This window comes from Lycorma delicatula, chromosome 12, assembly GCF_047948215.1.
Source record: "Lycorma delicatula isolate Av1 chromosome 12, ASM4794821v1, whole genome shotgun sequence".
NCBI classification, from domain to species: Eukaryota; Metazoa; Arthropoda; class Insecta; order Hemiptera; family Fulgoridae; genus Lycorma; species Lycorma delicatula.
Genome location: NC_134466.1, coordinates 71,006,597 through 71,026,932, shown reverse-complemented (window position 1 = coordinate 71,026,932; position 20,336 = coordinate 71,006,597). Strand labels below are relative to the sequence as shown.

Here is a 20,336-nt window from a genome sequence, read left to right as displayed (position 1 = left end):
GGTCCACCGGTCAGTTCTTTTGAGTCTATTGATATGCCCATCTATATATATCGCCACGCCATACCATGATTGTCTTGATGTGACGATTGGGTCTTTTCTTTGATCTTTCCTATCCCTTGAAAACCCTTGGAGTCCCCAGTGGCTCATCGAAACTGGCACACCTCAGCATGCCAATCCTCACCACTGGGGCTATCCGCCCTTCCCTATACTAAGATCAGAACCCCAAACTCCTCTCGTCCTCATTTTTCTGCATTAATATTTTCTTAATAGCTGAATCAACCCTCTTCCAGGCAACTTCACTCTGCAACATGTGATTAATTAATCTGCTGTTACCATCAGATGATAGATCGATGTCTACTAATTCTTCTCTCCATTTATGGCAGTCAGTAAATGTGTGCTCAACATCATCTTCGCGATCGCAATACATACATTCCGTCGATGCTCTTCTACCGATTCTGTGCAAGTAAAAATTAAAGTTGCCATGCCCTGTAAAGTATTGTGACAGGTGAAAATTCACTTCCCCATGCTTCCTATATATCCAGCTTTTAATATCGGGAATGAGTCTCTTTGTTCTACCTCCAGGGCCATTCTCATTCCACCTGTCCTGCCACTTTGCCATTAGCCTTTGCCTTGATTTGTGAATTCCAACTTCCTGGTCTCTTTCAACTCTTAAAAGTGCCAATAAATCAATCGGTGGGACTCCAGCAAGCACACACAAAGCCTCATAGGAGACCGTCCTACATGCAGAAATCACTCCAAGCAACAGTCTCCTATGGGTCCTGATCATACGTGCCAGGTTTTTCTTTACTTGCACTGAAAATCACCAAACCGGCACCGCATAAAGCATGGACGATATTACCGAAGATGCTACGACCCTTCTCTTTGACGCCTTAGGTGTTATTTGGTTCGTCATAATGATATTTAAAGATTTTATCATTCTGTTAGCTCTGTTACAAACTTCGTTTATATGTTCAGTGAAGGAACCGTTCCTCTGAAAGGTAATGCCTAGGTACTTCAGCTTATCAGTTTCTGCTATTGGTTGACCATTGATCCTGATATCCAGCCGATCAATGATCCTTCTTCTAGTGAAAGTGATAAATTTGCATTTATCAATGTTCAGCACTAAATTTTTATTGCATAGCCAGTTTTCTATCATCTGTAGTGCCAAATTGGCCTTATTTTGTACTTCCAGTGCATGTCTATCACTCGCAAGGATCACCAGGTCATCTGCATAGGCAATGACCTCGACACCTGCAGGATAATCCAAATTCAGGATTCCGTCAAAAGTTAAAACCCATAATAACGGGCCCAAAACGGAGCCCTGGGGAACTCCACTGTGTATTTGACTTCCAAATCTCCACTTTGCGTTGCAATTCTGCACGATCTGTCAGAGAGGTATCTCCTCACCCGTCTCCTAAGATATGGGCTTACGTTCTTAGCCAATAATGCACTGTGAATATGGCTCCATTTGATGGAGCCAAAAGCATTCTTAATGTCTAGGGAGACAAGTAACGGAATCCCTCTTGTTCTCCAAGTACCTCTTCTGACATCTGCTATCCAAGTAGTTACTTTCTTCGCTGCCAACTATATCAGTCATCTATAGCTATATCAGTCATCTGCCAGGGAAGCTGTTTTACAAGGCCTTTGAGTATAGCAGCAGGGATTCTATCAGTGCCGGGGCTCTTTTTATTACCGAGTTGTCCGATAGCGTTACTTAGCTCACCAGGGGTAAACCTCCTCAGCTCATATTCAGGAAAGATGTCAGTTGCCAAAAATTGGATCAAGAGGTGTTGCCACATGCTTTTAATAGTGTTGCCACATTTTTTTTTTTTTTGCTTTGATCCTCTCAAAGAGTTTTTAATTGCACCCAATTCAACATGAATGTGCAGTTCAAGAGTATGGAACAAGAATAACTCGGACACTGAGGTGAACAGTTCTTTACTATTAAGCTATCAGAATATGGGACAAGCGCCTAAATGTAGTCAAGGATTACAAGGTATGTTCGAAAAGTAAGGTTAAAACAATTTACAAAAAAAGCAAATTTATTAATGAATCTTATATGATATATTTTACAAGTATACCATTATTTTTCTATATATGCACCATTAAGTCCCAAGCACTGGTTCCCCGGGATATCAATTTTCACATTCCTATGTTGTACATCCCTGCCGCCGCCACCTTCTTTTACCATTCACACATGGCATTCTTCACTTTTTTGTCAGTTGAAAAGCATTTTCCGCCCATGTGGTCTTTCAAAATGAAAAAAAAGTCATTTGGTGCCAGGTCGGGACTGTGAGCAAAAGGCTCAGAATATCTCAAGAAAACTGTTGAGTAGATTGACAGTTTTGCATATGGTGTGGGGTCAAACTTCTCTGTTCATCATGAATGTTTGTTCTACCATCTTTAAACTCTCTACACCACTTTGTTATTTTATCACATGACATCATATGTACATGTCCTCACTGGTGTTCTTTCTCCAAACTGTTAAAAAAAATTTTTTAATAATATTCTCTACATAGACAATTTGATTATACCTTTCTTTGTTTTTTTTAATTTTTTTGCTTAGTATTGAATAGTTGTAGTATAATGATACATAGCTGGATATTACTCTGTTACTCCACTTTTAAGAAAAAACCAACAAATTAGTAAGAAAACCAAGGTAAACTAACATTTATAATCAAACAAAATAGAATAATCCATAATTCCATTACAAAGAGACTCATGCTTGGTAGTGAACTATTTCTCAGCACATGTTTGTTACTTTTATCGAGAAACAAGTTTTTTTGCCTTGGCATTTCTTCCAAAAGGTATATTTAATACAAGCTGGGTATTTTTGTAAACCTGTCTATATTTTAAATGAAAACAAAATATCTTTAAAAAATAAACAATCAAAACCAACTTAAAACACCCAATAAAAAAAGTCATTTTTCAGCTCTTTTGAGACATATTGACTTTTTGAAGTCGGCATCCAATTAAGAATTGGTAAATAATCAGTTGTTATAGAAACACTGACATCAAAATGTACAAATTTAAAGCCGACTTAAAAAACTATTATTTTTTTCAAGAGTGGTTACTAAAAAACTCATCTGTTGACTCTTTCGGCTAGCAATTATGAAGTTTTATAGTTACACATTAAAATTAATTCTACAACAGATTCTAAGTCAAAGAATGTAATTTGTAATTGATAACATATTGAACAAAAAAAAAATTTTTATTTGGCTGAGAAAAATTATGACAATGCAAACAGAGAAAAAAAAAACATAAATAGAAAACTGTTACATGTAACAGAATAAACACATTTAACTGTATAATATTTATGCATAATATTACTATGAATAAATATTAAACTAAAAAATTAAGTACTATATGTAACTTCTGTTAAGATGAACGCATAAAAGTACAAACTTAAATTAAAAAAAAGGACATTCCAAGAGAAAGAAAAGAATTGCAGCAATAAATATTATAAAAATGGTATTAAATAATGTCATAGAGTTGTAAAAAATCTGAAAAATGATAAAAATAATTAATTACCCACACCATAATTCATTTTAGAATATCTTATATGTTTGTCTACCTTCAAAATTCTCATTTGCTTTCCCGAATACATGACTAAAATTTATGCAGTCGCAATAAGTCTATGTAAATTGTATTTGTCTACGGCACAATTGCAATATTACAGTCTACACGCATCTAATGCCGTTCTACAACTACACTCCATTAACACTAAATCATTGTTGTCCTCTTCATCTTCCAGCTTCGCACATATTTCCATTATTCAAATTTTAAATAAATATGTATAAAAAGTTACATAGAATTTATTGAATCGCTTTCAATTCACTTGCTTACATTATTGTCTGCACTGTAAGTAAATTCTCTGGTATGGTTATTTATAAATTCTGTGACTCGTATGGTTGTTTATCCTATAACTATTACTTTTTTTTAATTAATTACAAGCGTACTGTAAATTATGAATAATTTATTTTCTCTAAAAGTGCTATCAAAATTTCCATCAATGAAGAGCACTGATAATTAGTTTTAAAAGGTCCTTTGAGATAACAATTTCCATTAATTTGTAAATGAGTCATTTGGCGAAGCAGTAGTATCTCAGCCTTACAATCAGAGGCCCCAGGTTTGAATCCTGGTCAGGCATGGCAGTTTTCATAAGCTGCAGAATTCTATTTCCCTGTTTCACATAAAAACTTCAAAGCTTCTGTGAAATTTCATCAACAAAAACAAATAATTTTAATTTTTTCTGTTTTATTTGAAAATAGTTTTAATTCAGTAATAATTTTTAATTTATTAAGATTATATTTTCGTTAGTAATTATTTTAATGAATTATTTATTAGTATCATTTGTCATTATCTTAATTTTTATGTACTTTTTTTCAAAAAATGATCTAATCGTTTAGATAACATTTTTAAATAACAAAAAATGATTTACAATCCTTATTAAGCTTATACATTTTAAAGATAAATTAAAAAGAACATTGCACACACATTTATTTACGATTTATATTTTGTATTATATATATTTCTTTTAAAATACATTTCAAATTGAATTGTGTTGATTTGTTTTATACAGGCTTTTTCACTCACCGAGTACTAACTTATGCAAAAAAGAACATCTCTTTTTAAATTTCCTCTTTATTAAACCTGCATTAATAAAAGAAATTAATTTCTAAATTACATTAAAATACCGTTTCAATCTTTTTAGCTGTAAAAGTCCTTTATGATCAGACGACATTCCTAGGTTATTTTTTTAAGTGTTAATTACAACCTTTTTTTAAGCGTAGTGATAAGCTCACGCACATACTAGTTAAAAAAAATGCAAGGCCATTAGATTTTAGTGAGCTGTAATCTTGGATATGTGAACATAAAAACACACAATTTTAATTTTAGTTAAATACTCCCATAATTAATTTAACTATAAAAAATATATACTTTACCTTTCTGTAAATAAGAGAGCAGCATCCAACTCTTATCTTCATACCAATATGAAAAACACCCATCATATAAGGATGCATAATTATCACAGATAATGTGGAACATAATATTACACCACCAGCATACCAATACGCCTGTTCTAATGTAATTAAATTATCTGTACTAACCACTTTTTCTTCATCGCTCTTTATTTGTTGCTGAGTAAAATATCTTATTAATCTACCTAAAAATAAAGGCTGAGATGTTCTGAAAAACAAAATCCAAAAGATGAATAATGAATTTTTCTTTAAAATACTAAAGTATTCTAATGTTCTCATTTACACAGTTCTAACAATTTAAAAAAATTCTAATAGCATAAAAAAAAATCAATTAAAAAGAACATTAAAAAGAAATGATTACCAAATATTAAAATGAAACATTAAATAAAAAATTTATGAAGCTTTTAAATATAAAATAAAGATGATCTGAAGTAACATGCAGCACAATAAATGTTGAGCAAAATACACACACAAAAAAATCGTGCATATATGCAAGTGACTAGGATAGATATGTTAGATGCCAATTTACCCATTTGATAATAGGCTTAATATGGGTCATAAGTCACTACCTAAAAATAACACGACTATTCTAAAAAATAACTAGCATCTGATGACAAACTTCCAAGAAAAAATGTGTAATGAAGCGGTTCCCTGTAGCCTTCTTCATTGTGTATATATTTATGCTACACCCTGGAAATCGAGTCTATATTTGGTCCTGAAAATTTACTTAACTCTGTTCACCACAGAGAATGGCTGTATGGTAAAAATCACTACTCTACGAAAAAGTAATCTGATTAGTGACACTTGTTCCTCAGAATGTTTACATAAACACAGTTACACAACAACTAACGTAGAAATTTTAATGTGAAAAATTAATTAATAGCTCAATAAGGCAGCGTTTTTCAACCTTTCAGTATTTGCAACCCAATTTTCAATCATAATTTTCATCACAACCCCGTCTCACAAAATAACAATGTATACAATAATAACGTATTTTGTAAAGCTACACTACAATCTTAATTACAAACCTTATAAATTACGAAGAATAAGTAAGTTTATTGATATTTGGCAACACCGATCCGCTGTATTATTGCTCTGTCTTATGTCCACCAAATCGAACATTCTTGCGGCTTCGCGAGAAGTTCCAATTTGTCTCGAATATTCTGGAACATCTGCACGACCGTCTGTGCAAATGTGTATAAATGCTGCTCCTCAATCGATTCCAGCCAGTCTCAGTCGTGTCAATCCTTCTGTCGCTATCAAATCTACTGTGAATGTGTATGTTGTAACTTGCGTGTTAATTGCAATTCACGATATTAAATATTCACGGCAGTAGATTTATACAGAATCATGGATAAATTTTTAAACAGGCATAAGTGAGCATTAGACGAGAGTGAAGCATTAATAAGTGTACAGACGGGCAGGGTTCCAGACATAAAATCAAGAAATATTCTCAAGAATACTTAAATTTTGGATTTACCAGTACTGAAGTAAAAGAAGAAGAAAGGTTCCTGCATGTCATTTCCTTAAAACATTTGGCAGTAGACAGCATGAAACCTAATTTTAAACGAACCTAAATTAAACGACATTTGGAAACACTTCATAGTGGGTACATTAACAAAACCTGAGAATTCCTCAAATTAAAATTAAAAGCATATTAAAACATCATTTTTAAAAAAACTTTCTCTGTGAATGAAAATGCGTCTTTACTTGCCTCATACAAAATTTCATATAAAATAGCGAGATGTAAAAAGCCTCACACCATTGGTGAAGAGCTTATTTTTCCTGCTGCAATTGAGTTTGTAAAAACTATGCTTGGAGATAAGTTTGCCAAACAGTTACAGTCCATATCACTATCAAACGATACTGCTGCCCGTTGAATCAGTGATATTGCTGAAGATATAGAGCACCAACTTTTCGGGAAGTTGCTTGAAAATTGTTTTCAATTCAGCTTGGTCAGGCAACAGATAGCAATAAAGAAGCCCATTTCACTGGCAATTTCAATTTTGTGATGGTATGTCAGCAGTAGAAGAACTACTTTTCTCCAAATCCATAGAGCTCAAAGCAACAGCACTTGCATTATTTGCTATCTTAAATGATTTTATAAGCATGGCAAACATAGAGTGGAAAAATTGGGTAGCAATATGGTTCATATAAGGTGGATCAATGTGATGGTGCTCGTTCAACGTGTGGTAGATTCCAAAGTTTACAAGCACTTGCGAAACAACAATCTCCACAGTGTGTCTGGACACATTGCATGATCCACAGAGAAGCTCTGGCTTCCAAAGAAATCAGTCCTGGTCTGAATATTGTGCTAACGACAGTAGTAACTGCAGTAAACTATATAAAAATGAAACCCCTAAAATCAAGAATCTTTTCTGCACTTTGTAAAGACATGGGTACAGTACATTCGGCATTACTATTTTAATGCAAGAAGTTTCAAGTTCGTTTAACGTTAATTTTAAATTTTTATTTAAAGTTTATTTTTATTTTAAGTCTTGAGAAGTTTTGGGTTTATTTGTGATGAAACTGAGCTAGTTGGTCAACATATTCTAGAAATTAAAACCTTGATTCTTCAATTCCCAGGAGCAAATGCACATATGTTGAATACAAGTCATAAAGTTAATGCTTTTTTGTAGAGAATTGGAGTTGTGGAGCAGAAATTTAAAGCAAAAAAATCTAGATATGTTTGAAATTTAGAAAATACTCCTGAAGGGCTCTCAACTGCCGAAAAAGAAATCTTCATAGACTTCACAAGAAGTGGCAAAATCAAAAGACAGTTTAGTAATAAATCAATCTTCGAATTTTGGGCAGAGGTGGATGATGAGTTGCCTGCACTGAAAACGAGAGCATTTCATAGACTGTTACTGTTTTCAACATCCTACCTTTGTGAAACCGTATTTACTGCAGTGGCTGCTTTGAAGACGAAATATAGATCTCACCTAAATATAGAAAAAGAACTCAGAATGTATTTCTAATATTAAACCTTCCTTCGAAAAACTTTGCTCAACAATACAGGGCCAAGGGAGTCACTAACAACAATTATTAAACTTGTTCTTAATTTAATATTGATAAGTTAATTATTAAATAATTGTGCAGTACCGATACAATCCTATTTATAAGTGTATTTTATCAATGTAAATTTGCATTTTATTATTTATTATGTCAGAATGTATTTTGTTTTGATTTCCTTTCAGTAAATTAATAAATTTTTTAATAATATTTTCTTTTCGATATGCTCACATCCCCGATTTAGTGATATCATGCCGCCCTAGGGGAGTGTTCCCCACAGGTTGAGAAACACTGCAGTAAAGACAAATTTTTATTTAAATTACTGACATCTGATAGCTTCAAAACATGGTAAAACATTTTTAGATGTTAAAACAATTATGGAAATTTTCCAAGCAATAACTAAAATTCAATGAACCCATTACAAAAAAAAAAGAAGATGAATAATAACGGGTAATCTTTTGATAAAACGTAATCATGCTTAAAGTAACTGTACAGTGTATTTACGTACATCTAACTATTACAACAGAGAATATCATCTTTTGATTTTTTAAAATTATTATTTTACATTATTGACAACTCTCATCTGAAGAAGCAGTAAAAAGTGCGTACACATTTAAAAAAAATGTATAATATGGAAAGCTCTTGTTGATTCACACATTACTAATTCTGTCATTTCCTAAGTAGCTGGAAAGCTGAAATTTATATAATTATTCCTATTTTATTAAAGTAAAAAAAAAAAATCACTTTAACAATTCCTAAAAGGTGATGAGATAGTAGAGTTGAATAATTCATAAAAAAAGTCAAAGAAAATAATGTAAAGTAAAAAATTATGCATTCTTATCTGTTGAGAAATAAGTATTTTACATACTCTTTCTACTGAGTAGAGGAATCTAAACAGATACAATAAGATTCCAAGCTTTTTTATGGCTGAGACATATGAGTAGTACCATGAGAATAACAAACATCAGTCAGGTTGCTTTCTGTGAGAGTAATGATGTTCACTATACAGCCAATAACCACGGTGAACAGAATAAAATTATCATTGTATCATTTGAAAGGCTGAATATCATATGCAATCCAATCGGCTAATTGTGCTTATAAGCAACAGAATAACAGGCCCAGTGAAGATGACAGTGGGAAACCACTGTACTTTTTGCTAACATAGCTAACATTTTGCTAACTAAGCTTTAAAGCAGGACATTCATTATTCTTAACATCGGCATGTTGTTTCCAGGAGTGACTTGTGAGTCATGTCATGTGTTATTTAACACATGAATAAACAAGTAATTTAGAAACAACATAATATCACCCACACCGATTTGGTTAAAAAACTTAACAAATAGATGCAGTAGCAATTTGAGCATGTTATATCTAAATTTGGAACCACCTGAACATCCTAATGGATTACCTAATAAATTCATCGTAGAATTCTGTATCAAAGAAAATTAATCTTTTTCTATTTCAATTATATTTTCACATATTAACAAAAATATATATATATTTTTTTTACAGATTTTAAATAAACATATTTTTCTTTCTAAATTAAAAAAAAATCAAAAACGAGTACAGAGTGAAAAATAATCAGCTGTTATGCGATACAAGTAGAAAGAATCAGATTTTGTTCATATAAATTTTTCATTTATTATTAAAATTATTCAATGAACCACATGTAGTTCCATCCAAAAAAGAGAGATTAAAGAAAAGAGATACAAAAATAATAATACTTGTAGAAATAGAGATCCAAATTTCATAAAAAATGGTACAAAAAAAAAAATACCAATAATGGTACCAATAAATAATGGTTATCTGCTACCCGTTCACGATTGTCTAAATTCTGCAGTGTGATAATCCTTATGAACATAATTATTCCTTAGATCGGTTTAAGATTTGTATTAGTCATTTCTGGATTAAAAAATAAAGACTTTACATGACTAAAATCCAGAACCTAAAGATTATTGCCGCCTTCAGACAATAAAAAGACATTGTAATTCTAAACTTTAAAGTATAGTTGCTGCAACGAGGAATATTGCATTTTTTAAACATAATTAAATTCAAGGAATGTACAGCATTATAATGCACGATTGATAATGAATGTATAATGAAGATAAGAGAACAATCATTGAAGCACACACACAAAGAAAATAAAACAATATTAACAAAGAAAACATATTCTAAATAAATAAAATAGTACAATATTACCTCACAAATACTTCTACACAGGCTAATACAATGCCATGTAACAGAATATCCCATCCGAAAATTCTACTAATAACACATAAAAGGCTCGGTTCACGGTTTTTTCTTAAAGCTTTAGCTTTTTCATCATTCCACGTACTGTAAAAAAAAAAAATTTTCAAATTAAATAAAACATTTAAAATGATTACTTATAAGCTAATATGTTACTATTTATATAATTTCACAAATTCACTACAAACTTTAAGCTTGGGTGGAAATATATAATAAAAATTTTGTGGTGTATGAAAAATGTGATACCTGACTGGGATCTGAACCCAGGACTTTCCTGATGAAAGGCTGAGATTCTAACCACATCGCCATGGAGGTATTTACATTCATATATAAATTTTCATATATAGAACAATCCTTACATTAAAAAACAATGAAAAAACGTTTTATCTGACGTTACTTTAACCCAAACTAAAATCAAGTTGTCACAAAAAAATTTTGAAATGCCATGCCTTCTGCTACTACTTACACAAACTTTCTTTCAGTTAATTGCTCCCCTTTGAATGGTTACAAAACATGACATCAATTTTTGGCTTCAGTCAGTCAGTTGTGAACTGATTAACTCATGTTGATTGATGATTGGTTGATCATGTTGAGGTTTAATTCATGTAATATTTTACATTATATATAACATGAAGCCTTTTTTTTAAAAGTAAATAATATATATATTTATTTTAAATAAAAAAATTCACTGAAATATTAAAACCGACAAAAGAAACACATTAGACAAACAAAACCTATATATATAGAATATATTCTAAAATAATTTCTATGTTTTTTTAAGATGGGCGGCATTAACCCACCATGTTGGTCTAGTGGAACGCATCTTCCCAAATCAGCTGATTTGGAAGTCGAGAGTTCCAGCGTTCAAGTCCTAGTAAAGTAAGTTATTTTTACACGGATTTGAATACTAGATCGAGGATACCGGTGTTCTTTGGTGGTTGAATTTCAATTAACCACACATCTCAGGAATGGTAGAACTGAGACTGTACAAGACTACACTTCGTTTACACTCATACATATCCTCATTCATCCTCCGAAGTATTATCTGAAAGGTAATTACTGGAAATTAAACAGGAAAAAGAAAAGATGGGCGGCATTAACAACAGTACTACCGGAAACTCTACAGAAGAATGTGTAAATTAGCAAAGGAGGAGTGGATTAAAGAAAATTGCTCAGAAGTGGAAAGATAAATGATTATTGGTAAAATAGACAAAGCATACAAGAAAGTTAAGGAGAATTTTATAGTTTTTTTTTGTCTTCAGTCATTTGACTGGTTTGATGCAGCTCTCCAAGATTCCCTATCTAGTGCTAGTCGTTTCATTTCAGTATACCCTCTACATCCTACATCCCCAACAATTTGTTTTACATACTCCAAACGTGGCCTGCCTACACAATTTTTCCCTTCTACCTGTCCTTCCAATATTAAAACGACTATTCCAGGACGCCTTAGTATGTGGCCTATAAGTCTATCTCTTCTTTTAACTATATTTTTCCAAATGCTTCTTTCTTCATCTATTTGCTGCAATACCTCTTCATTTGTCACTTTATCCACCCATCTGATTTTTAACATTCTCCTATAGCACCACATTTCAAAAGCTTCTAATCTTTTCTTCTCGGATACTCCGATTGTCCAAGTTTCACTTCCCTATAAAGCGACACTCCAAATATACACTTTCAAAAATCTTTTCCTGACATTTAAATTAATTTTTTAATTAATTAATTTTATAGTACATAATTTTAAAACTTATAATGTGTTTAATGAATATGCTACACCGATTTATAATACGAAAGAAAAGGTTGATAGGTGAGTGAAACATATTGAAGACTTACAGAGGCAATTAATTAGAAAATGGTGTTATACACGAAGAAGAAGAAGTAGGAGCGGATGAAAAAATGAAACAATACTGAAATCTGAATTTAATAGAGCATTAAAGGATTTGAGTGAGAGAAAGGATCCTGAGATAGATGGGATACCTGCAGAATTACTGCGTAGTGCAGGTGATGAAGCGATAGATAGATTATACAAACTGGTGTGTAACGTTTACAAAACGGGGAAGTTCCATCAGACTTCAAAAAGAGTATTATTGTTGTGATACCAAAGAAAGCAGGAGCAGATAAATAAGAATACAGAACAATTAGCTTAACTAGTCATGCATCAAACATCTTAACTAGAATTCTGTACAGAAAAATTGAGAGGAGAGTGGAAGAAGTGTTAGGAGAAGACCAATTTGGTTTCAGGAAAAGTATAGGGACAAGGGAAGCAGTTTTAACAGTCAGATTAATAGTAGAAGGAAGACTAAAGAAAAACAAACCAACATACTTGGCATTTATAAATTTAGAAAAGGCATTTGATAACGTATACTAGAATAAAATGTTTAGCATTTTAAAAAATGAAGGGTTCAATTCAAGTATAGACATAGAAGAACATTTACAAGAACCAAACTGCCACAGAACAATTGAAGAAAACAAGAAAGAAGCAGTAATAAAAAGGGGAGTCCGACAAGGATGTTCCCTATCCCCATTACTTTTTAATCTTTACATAGAACTAGCAGTTAATGATGTTAAAGAACAATTTAGATCCAGAATAACAGTGCAAGGTGAAAAGATAAAGATGCTACGATTTGCTGATGATAAAGTAATTATAGCTGAGGGTAAAAAAGATAAAGTAGAAACAATGAATGGCACGGATGAAGTCCTACGCAAGAACTACCCCATGAGAATAAACAAGAAGAAAACGAAAGTAATGAAAAGCAGTAGAAATAATGTAGATGGACCACTGAATGTGAAAATAGGAGGAGAAAAGATTACGGTAATAGATGAATTTTGTTATTTGGAAAGTAGAATTTATAAAGATGGACGAAGCAGGAGCGATATAAAATGCCGAATAGCACAGGCGAAACAAGCTTTAAGTCAAAAATATAATTTGCTTTCACCAAAAATTAATTAAAACATCAGAAAAACATTTTTGAACGTATAGTTTGGAGCGTAGCTTTATATGGAAGTAAAACTTGGACGAACAGAGTACCTGAAAGGAAAAGATTAGAAGCTTTTGAAATGTTATAGTAGAATGTTTAAAATCAGACGGGTGGATAAAGTGACAAATGAAAAGGTGTTACGGCAGGCAAATAGATGAAGAAAGAAGCATTTGGAAAAATATAGTAAAAAGAAAAGACAGACTTATAGGCCACATATTAAGGCATCCTGGAATAGTCGCTTTAATATTGAAGGGTCATGTAGATGAAAAAAATTGTGTAAAACGTTTGGAATATGTAAAACAAATTGTTAGGGATGCAGGATGTAAGGAGTATCCCAAAATGAAACGACTGGCGCTAAATAGGGTATCTTGGAAATTGAAGACAAAAGAAATGAATTGTTTTTAAAGTTTGAAAATGTAATTCTACGTTTTAAATTTATTTATATTCTAATTTAAAAAATCAATATCTATAATCATAAGAAATTCTCAATAGGGTACACTTTTATTAATACTAGATAACATTAATAACCGAAAGTAGTTATTTCTATAAATGTAAACTCACTAAGTCCAATTCTGAATGCTGAAACGACAATAAACTACGAAACAAACTTAAAAGCCGGGTCGAATCCAAATTTAAGTCGGCCCCTCATTCAATTCGACCATCGTAGGAGGGTCGGCCTGTATGGGTCAATTTTGGGGGAAAATGTAGGGAAAAAACCACGACCTTTAATTGGGCAAATACAGTATTATATTAATGTAACAATAAGAATTTTTTAACTTAATTAACATAATTTTGTATCCTATTAATAATACAGGAAAAAATCGTATGCGATATATAACCAAACATTATAGATTAGGAGCTCGACCGCTGTGATAAAATGATAACCATTTATGTTTTGGTCGTATTATGAGTTTACACGACCGGAAATTACTGTAGATTATGGCTAAATATGAGGGAAGGAGGTTGAAGGGACGGAAATAGGCAATTTGGGTCGACGATGCGACGAATCGATCAACTAAAGGAGGAGTTTAACCGAGGCGTAGGACTCTGACGAGGACAGAAGAAAGGAGTCTTTTTTAAACCTCAACACCGAGTGAAATTACAGGATCCGACTAAGTGAAAGCAGTAAAATGACATGACATTAACATAAATGCAAAGAGAATAACTATTGAAAAACACAATATGAATATTAAACCTCAAATATTATTTATTATAAAGAGATTATTACTTAAAGCATTTTAACTTTTATTTTTCAATTGAAAAAATAAAACTGATATGCAAAAATATAATATTACATGTTAAACGGCGTTATATAACCCGATATGACAAGTCTAATTATACGTTTACAGTAGAAATAGTGATTAAGGTAATAATGAACAGTAAAATTTTTTTTCATCGATAAAAAGTCGATGCCAAAAATAGATTAACACAACGTAATACAGCGTTATTCTGTTTTTTTATATGCGTTTTAATAATAACATATCTTTACATGGAACTAGCAGTTAATGATGTTAAAGAACAATTTAGATTCGGAATAACAGTACAAGGTGAAAAGATAAAGATGCTACGATTTGCTGATGATATAGTAATTCTAGCCGAGAGTAAAAAAGATTTAGAAGAAACAATGAACGGCATAGATGAAGTCCTACGCAAGAACTAAAGCTTCTCGTTCGAGAGTGGAAGAAGTGTTAGGAGAAGATCAATTTGGTTTCAGGAAAAGTATAGGGACAAGGGAAGAAATTTTAGGCCTCAGATTAATAGTAGAAGGAAGATTAAAGAAAAACAAACCGACATACTTGGCGTTTATAGACCTAGAAAAGGCATTCGATAACGTAGACTGGAATAAAAGGTTCAGCATTTTAAAAAAATTAGGGTTCAAATACAGAGATAGAAGAACAATTGCTAACATGTACAGGAACCAAACAGCAACAGTAATAATCGAAGAACATAAGAAAGAAGCCGTAATAAGAAACGGAGTCCGACAAGGATGTTCCCTATCTCCGTTACTTTTTAATCTTTACATGGAACTAGCAGTTAATAATGTTAAAGAACAATTTAGATTCGGAGTAACAGTACAAGGTGAAAAGATAAAGATGCTACGATTTGCTGATGATATAGTAATTCTAGCCGAGAGTAAAAAAGATTTAGAAGAAACAATGAACGGCATAGATGAAGTCCTACGCAAGAACTAAAGCTTCTCGTTCGAGAGTGGAAGAAGTGTTAGGAGAAGATCAATTTGGTTTCAGGAAAAGTATAGGGACAAGGGAAGAAATTTTAGGCCTCAGATTAATAGTAGAAGGAAGATTAAAGAAAAACAAACCGACATACTTGGCGTTTATAGACCTAGAAAAGGCATTCGATAACGTAGACTGGAATAAAAGGTTCAGCATTTTAAAAAAATTAGGGTTCAAATACAGAGATAGAAGAACAATTGCTAACATGTACAGGAACCAAACAGCAACAGTAATAATCGAAGAACATAAGAAAGAAGCCGTAATAAGAAACGGAGTCCGACAAGGATGTTCCCTATCTCCGTTACTTTTTAATCTTTACATGGAACTAGCAGTTAATAATGTTAAAGAACAATTTAGATTCGGAGTAACAGTACAAGGTGAAAAGATAAAGATGCTACGATTTGCTGATGATATAGTAATTCTAGCCGAGAGTAAAAAAGATTTAGAAGAAACAATGAACGGCATAGATGAAGTCCTACGCAAGAACTAAAGCTTCTCGTTCGAGAGTGGAAGAAGTGTTAGGAGAAGATCAATTTGGTTTCAGGAAAAGTATAGGGACAAGGGAAGAAATTTTAGGCCTCAGATTAATAGTAGAAGGAAGATTAAAGAAAAACAAACCGACATACTTGGCGTTTATAGACCTAGAAAAGGCATTCGATAACGTAGACTGGAATAAAAGGTTCAGCATTTTAAAAAAATTAGGGTTCAAATACAGAGATAGAAGAACAATTGCTAACATGTACAGGAACCAAACAGCAACAGTAATAATCGAAGAACATAAGAAAGAAGCCGTAATAAGAAACGGAGTCCGACAAGGATGTTCCCTATCTCCGTTACTTTTTAATCTTTACATGGAACTAGCAGTTAATAATGTTAAAGAACAATTTAGATTCGGAGTAACAGTACAAGGTGAAAAGATAAAGATGCTACGATTTGCTGATGATATAGTAATTCTAGCCGACAGTAAAAAGGATTTAGAAGAAACAATGAACGGCATGGATGAAGTCCTACGCAAGAACTATCGCATGAAAATAAACAAGTACAAAACAAAAGCAATGAAATGTAGTAGAAATATCAAAGATGGACCACTGAATGTGAAAATAGGAGGAGAAAAGATTATGGAGGTAGAAGAATTTTATTATTTGGGTTGTAAAATTACAAAAGATGAACGAAGCAGGAGCGATATAAAATGCCGAATAAAACAACGAAACGACCTTTCAATCAAAAATATAATTTGTTTACATCAAAAATTAATTTTAACGTCAAGAAAAGATTTTTGAAAGTATATGTTTGGATGGTACCTTAATATGGAAGTGAAACTTGGACGATCGGAGTACCTGAGAAGAAAAGATTAGAAGCTTTTGAAATGCGGTGCTTTAGGAGAATGTTAAAAATCAGACGGGTGGATAAAGTGACAAATGAAGAGGTATTGCGGCAAATAGATGAAGGAAGAAGCATTTGGAAAAATATAGTTAAAAGAAGAGACAGACTTATAGGCCACATACTATGGCATCCTGGAATAGTCGCTTTAATATTGGAAGGACAGGTAGAAGGAAAAAATTGTGTAGGCAGGCCACGTTTGTAATATGTAAAACAAATTGTTAGGGATGTAGGATGTAGAGGGTATACTGAAATGAAACGACTAGCACTAGATAGGGAATCTTGGAGAGCTGCATCAAACCAGTCAAATGACTGAAGACAAAAAAAAAAAAAACAATTTAGGTACGTTAAACATGCTTCTTTTCTCCTACATTGCACTATTGAACCATTTAAATATATCTGTTTATAGTTATTAAACTTTTTAGAAAAAAAATATCAACCACCGATGAAATTTTCACATACGTTTTACGCTTCGACTTGAAATCATCTCAATGACATGAAGTTTTTTTATAATTTATTCATGGATAATTTTTTTTTTTTTTTTTTTTTTTAACTTGAGGTCACATTGGATTACTTAATCATCCATATTTCAGTTCCTCTTGAAATTCTGTATTAGTCTGGCCTTTAGATTTTCCTGGTATTTCTTCATTCCATCGGATCTTTGGTTCCTGATCTCGTCTGTGACCTCCATTTTGTTATGCCTTTCTAGTTTTTTAACGTCGAATCTACTGTTTTTAAATGCGTAGTTAATTTTAATTTTATTAAAGGCGTCCTCAACCCCTCAAGGGGTTGAAACTCACCACGCGGTTGAAACCTGATTGAGGGTTTCAAACCCTGAAGCAAATTTTTTTTTGGAGAAATACAAAGAGTATCTTCAAAGAGTATTTTCCACAGTTTTTTTTTTTTGATAATATTCCTGGTGACCCAGTCGTTTTAGAATTTGGTTCTCAGGTATTCTTAATACGTGGAAAAAAATGGGAAATCCTTTGTTTTTTCATTGTAATGAGAATCGGATCGACTTGTTCATGTATATTTTATCATATTAATAAATAATTTTTATGATTATAATTAAAAAATATACAAATAAGTAAGACATACCTTTCAAATTTGTCCCCTAAAACATCTGATCTATGTTCATGTAGGGGACTATACAAATCTGTCACCTCCAATTCACGTTTGTAACCGACAATAAACAACCTAAGTACCCAACTGAAATGAAAAAAAAAAAAAATTGAAAGAATTAGTAAATAAATACAAAGCTGGTAAATCAATAATAACATCATTTACCAACACAATTCTTACAGTATTAAATGTTATAATTTTATAAATAAGAATAAAATGCAAATTTTGTTACATTTGCCACAGTTATTCAGCTTTGCTGGTCTATAGGTTTATCAGTAATAAAACCACAACCAGTTATGTACTTTGTACAATCCCAACTTATAAAACAGGTCCATAAGCAACATTTCCACCTCAATTATTTCCATCAAAAAGTAACATCTTCGATAGTTACTAGAAGATGGTACTAAAGATGGAAACGGTCAGTGGTTGATAATTTATGTGGTTACATCCAAGGAAAGAGGATGAAGAGTATACAAAAAACAAAATGACAAAAGAAAGTACTAACTTATTATAGCAGAATTAACTGTATAAATTTATACAGGATCTGGGGGAATGGTATGCCTCGAGCTCGTTTTTAAGGGCAACGGGTGCCAAGGTGCTCACCAACCATGTTAATTTAAACCAATATCTGTTTCCGTTCCGCCTGGCAGCTGATCAGCTGTGCGTCTACGGGGAGGTCCAGTCAAATGAACACCTGATGTTTGACAGCCCTGCTCTCGGGGGAGGCCAGAGACCGGGCCACCCTAGAACTTAGAGGTCAAGAGGAAAATTGGCCACTCACAAGCGGCGAGTCAATGTGGCAAGAGCCGCATTGTCGGACCGTGGAAGTTTCTTGATGCGGTTGCTTTGTTCAATCGACATCAGTAGTTTACCTAAGGGAAAAGACTTCTACCCCATTGCTGTGGGAAGCTAATCTACAGATATACACGGCTGACCACCAGCCAATTACGGCTCCAAGCGCTTTAATATGTGGACAGGTACTTGCTGGCATTCAGCGACCTACGCGTGGCAGCGAATTGCTGTCGCCACGAAATATATTTTAATTTACGGATATCATATATATTTTTAGTAGTTGACGGGCTGCGCCTACCCATTTTAATAAATAAATGACAAGTGAGCGGTTGGGACACCTAAGCCGGTGGTGTATGGCACCGCGGTTAGTTCACTCACGCTGTTAGATAAGCTCTAGAAGCTATTTAGGATACTGGTCGCTTCGAGGCTCAGTAGCCGTTTGTGGCACAGATATTTGGTCGTATGCTTTAGGGCGACCGAATGCGATGGTGGCGGGAGAAATGCCAAGCAGAATTATCTGTGATCAGAACAGATCAGGTACAAACTTTTCCAGAATAAAAATCTAATTAATCGATAAAAACCCTCTTTTTTTCCTGTTTAGCCTCAGGGAATTACCGTTCAGGTATTACTTAAGAGGAAGAATGAGGATGATATGTATGAGTGTAAATGAAGTGTAATCTTGTACAGTCTCAGTTCGACCGTTCCTGAGATGTGTGGTTAATTGAAACCCGACCACCAAAGAACACCGGTATCCACGATCTCGTATTAATATCCATGTAAGTATCTTTTACATGGACTTGAACGCTAGAACTCTCGACTTTCCAAATCAGCTGATCTGGGAAGACGCATTCACCACTAGACCAACCCGGTGGGTTAATAAAAAAAACCTTAAATAATCCTTACTGCAACCCATCAAGCGATTTTATTAGCAGCCTCTTTGTTCGTTTTTTCCTATACGTGATTTTTTATAGAACCAAAAAATGTATTCAAAAACTTTTCTTTAAATATGTTACACCATATAAAATTTCTACACATTAAAATAACTAGATAAAAATTTGATTTTGGTTATTTGTTTTTTAAAAGTATCTTCAACTATATACCAATTACATAAATAAGTGAAATTTTTACAAAAATCGTAAAAAACCAAAAAAAAACCTTCTGAACCAGTCATTTTATAAGCTTTCGTTGTTACTTAGACCTATAAAATTTAATTTAGCACTAGGCTTACTTCATGAGTAAACAATATTTATTAATAGTTTATATTGCAAGGTACATATAAACAAGGTATATCGCAGTACAAGGTGAAAAGATAAAGATGCTACGATTTGCTGATATAGTAAGACTAGCCGACAGTAAAAAGGATTTAGAAGGAACAATGAATGGCGTAGATGAAGTCCTACGCAAGAATTATCGCATGAAAATAAACAAGAACAAAACAAAAGAAATGAAATGTAGTAGAAATAACGAGGATGGACCGCTGAATGGGAAAATAGGAGGAGATAAGATTATGGAGGTAGAAGAATTTTGTTATTTGGGAAGTAGAATTACTAAAGATGGACGAAGCAGGAGCGATATAAAATGCCGAATAGCAC

General features: G+C 32.9%; 1 protein-coding gene across 3 annotated transcripts in view; it reads right to left on the bottom strand.

Annotated features, from left to right (window-relative positions):
- LOC142333118 (putative multidrug resistance-associated protein lethal(2)03659) overlaps positions 1-20,336 on the bottom strand; it is a 229,813-nt gene that overhangs the window by 85,874 nt on the left and 123,603 nt on the right. For all 3 annotated transcript variants that reach the window (XM_075380037.1, XM_075380039.1, XM_075380038.1), the window contains exons 3-5: positions 17,929-18,039; positions 10,194-10,328; positions 4,947-5,190 (exon numbers count right to left, since the gene is read on the bottom strand). In XM_075380037.1, the coding sequence (XP_075236152.1) occupies positions 4,947-5,190; positions 10,194-10,328; positions 17,929-18,039 (490 nt within the window). The remainder of the gene's footprint in view (positions 1-4,946; positions 5,191-10,193; positions 10,329-17,928; positions 18,040-20,336) is intronic.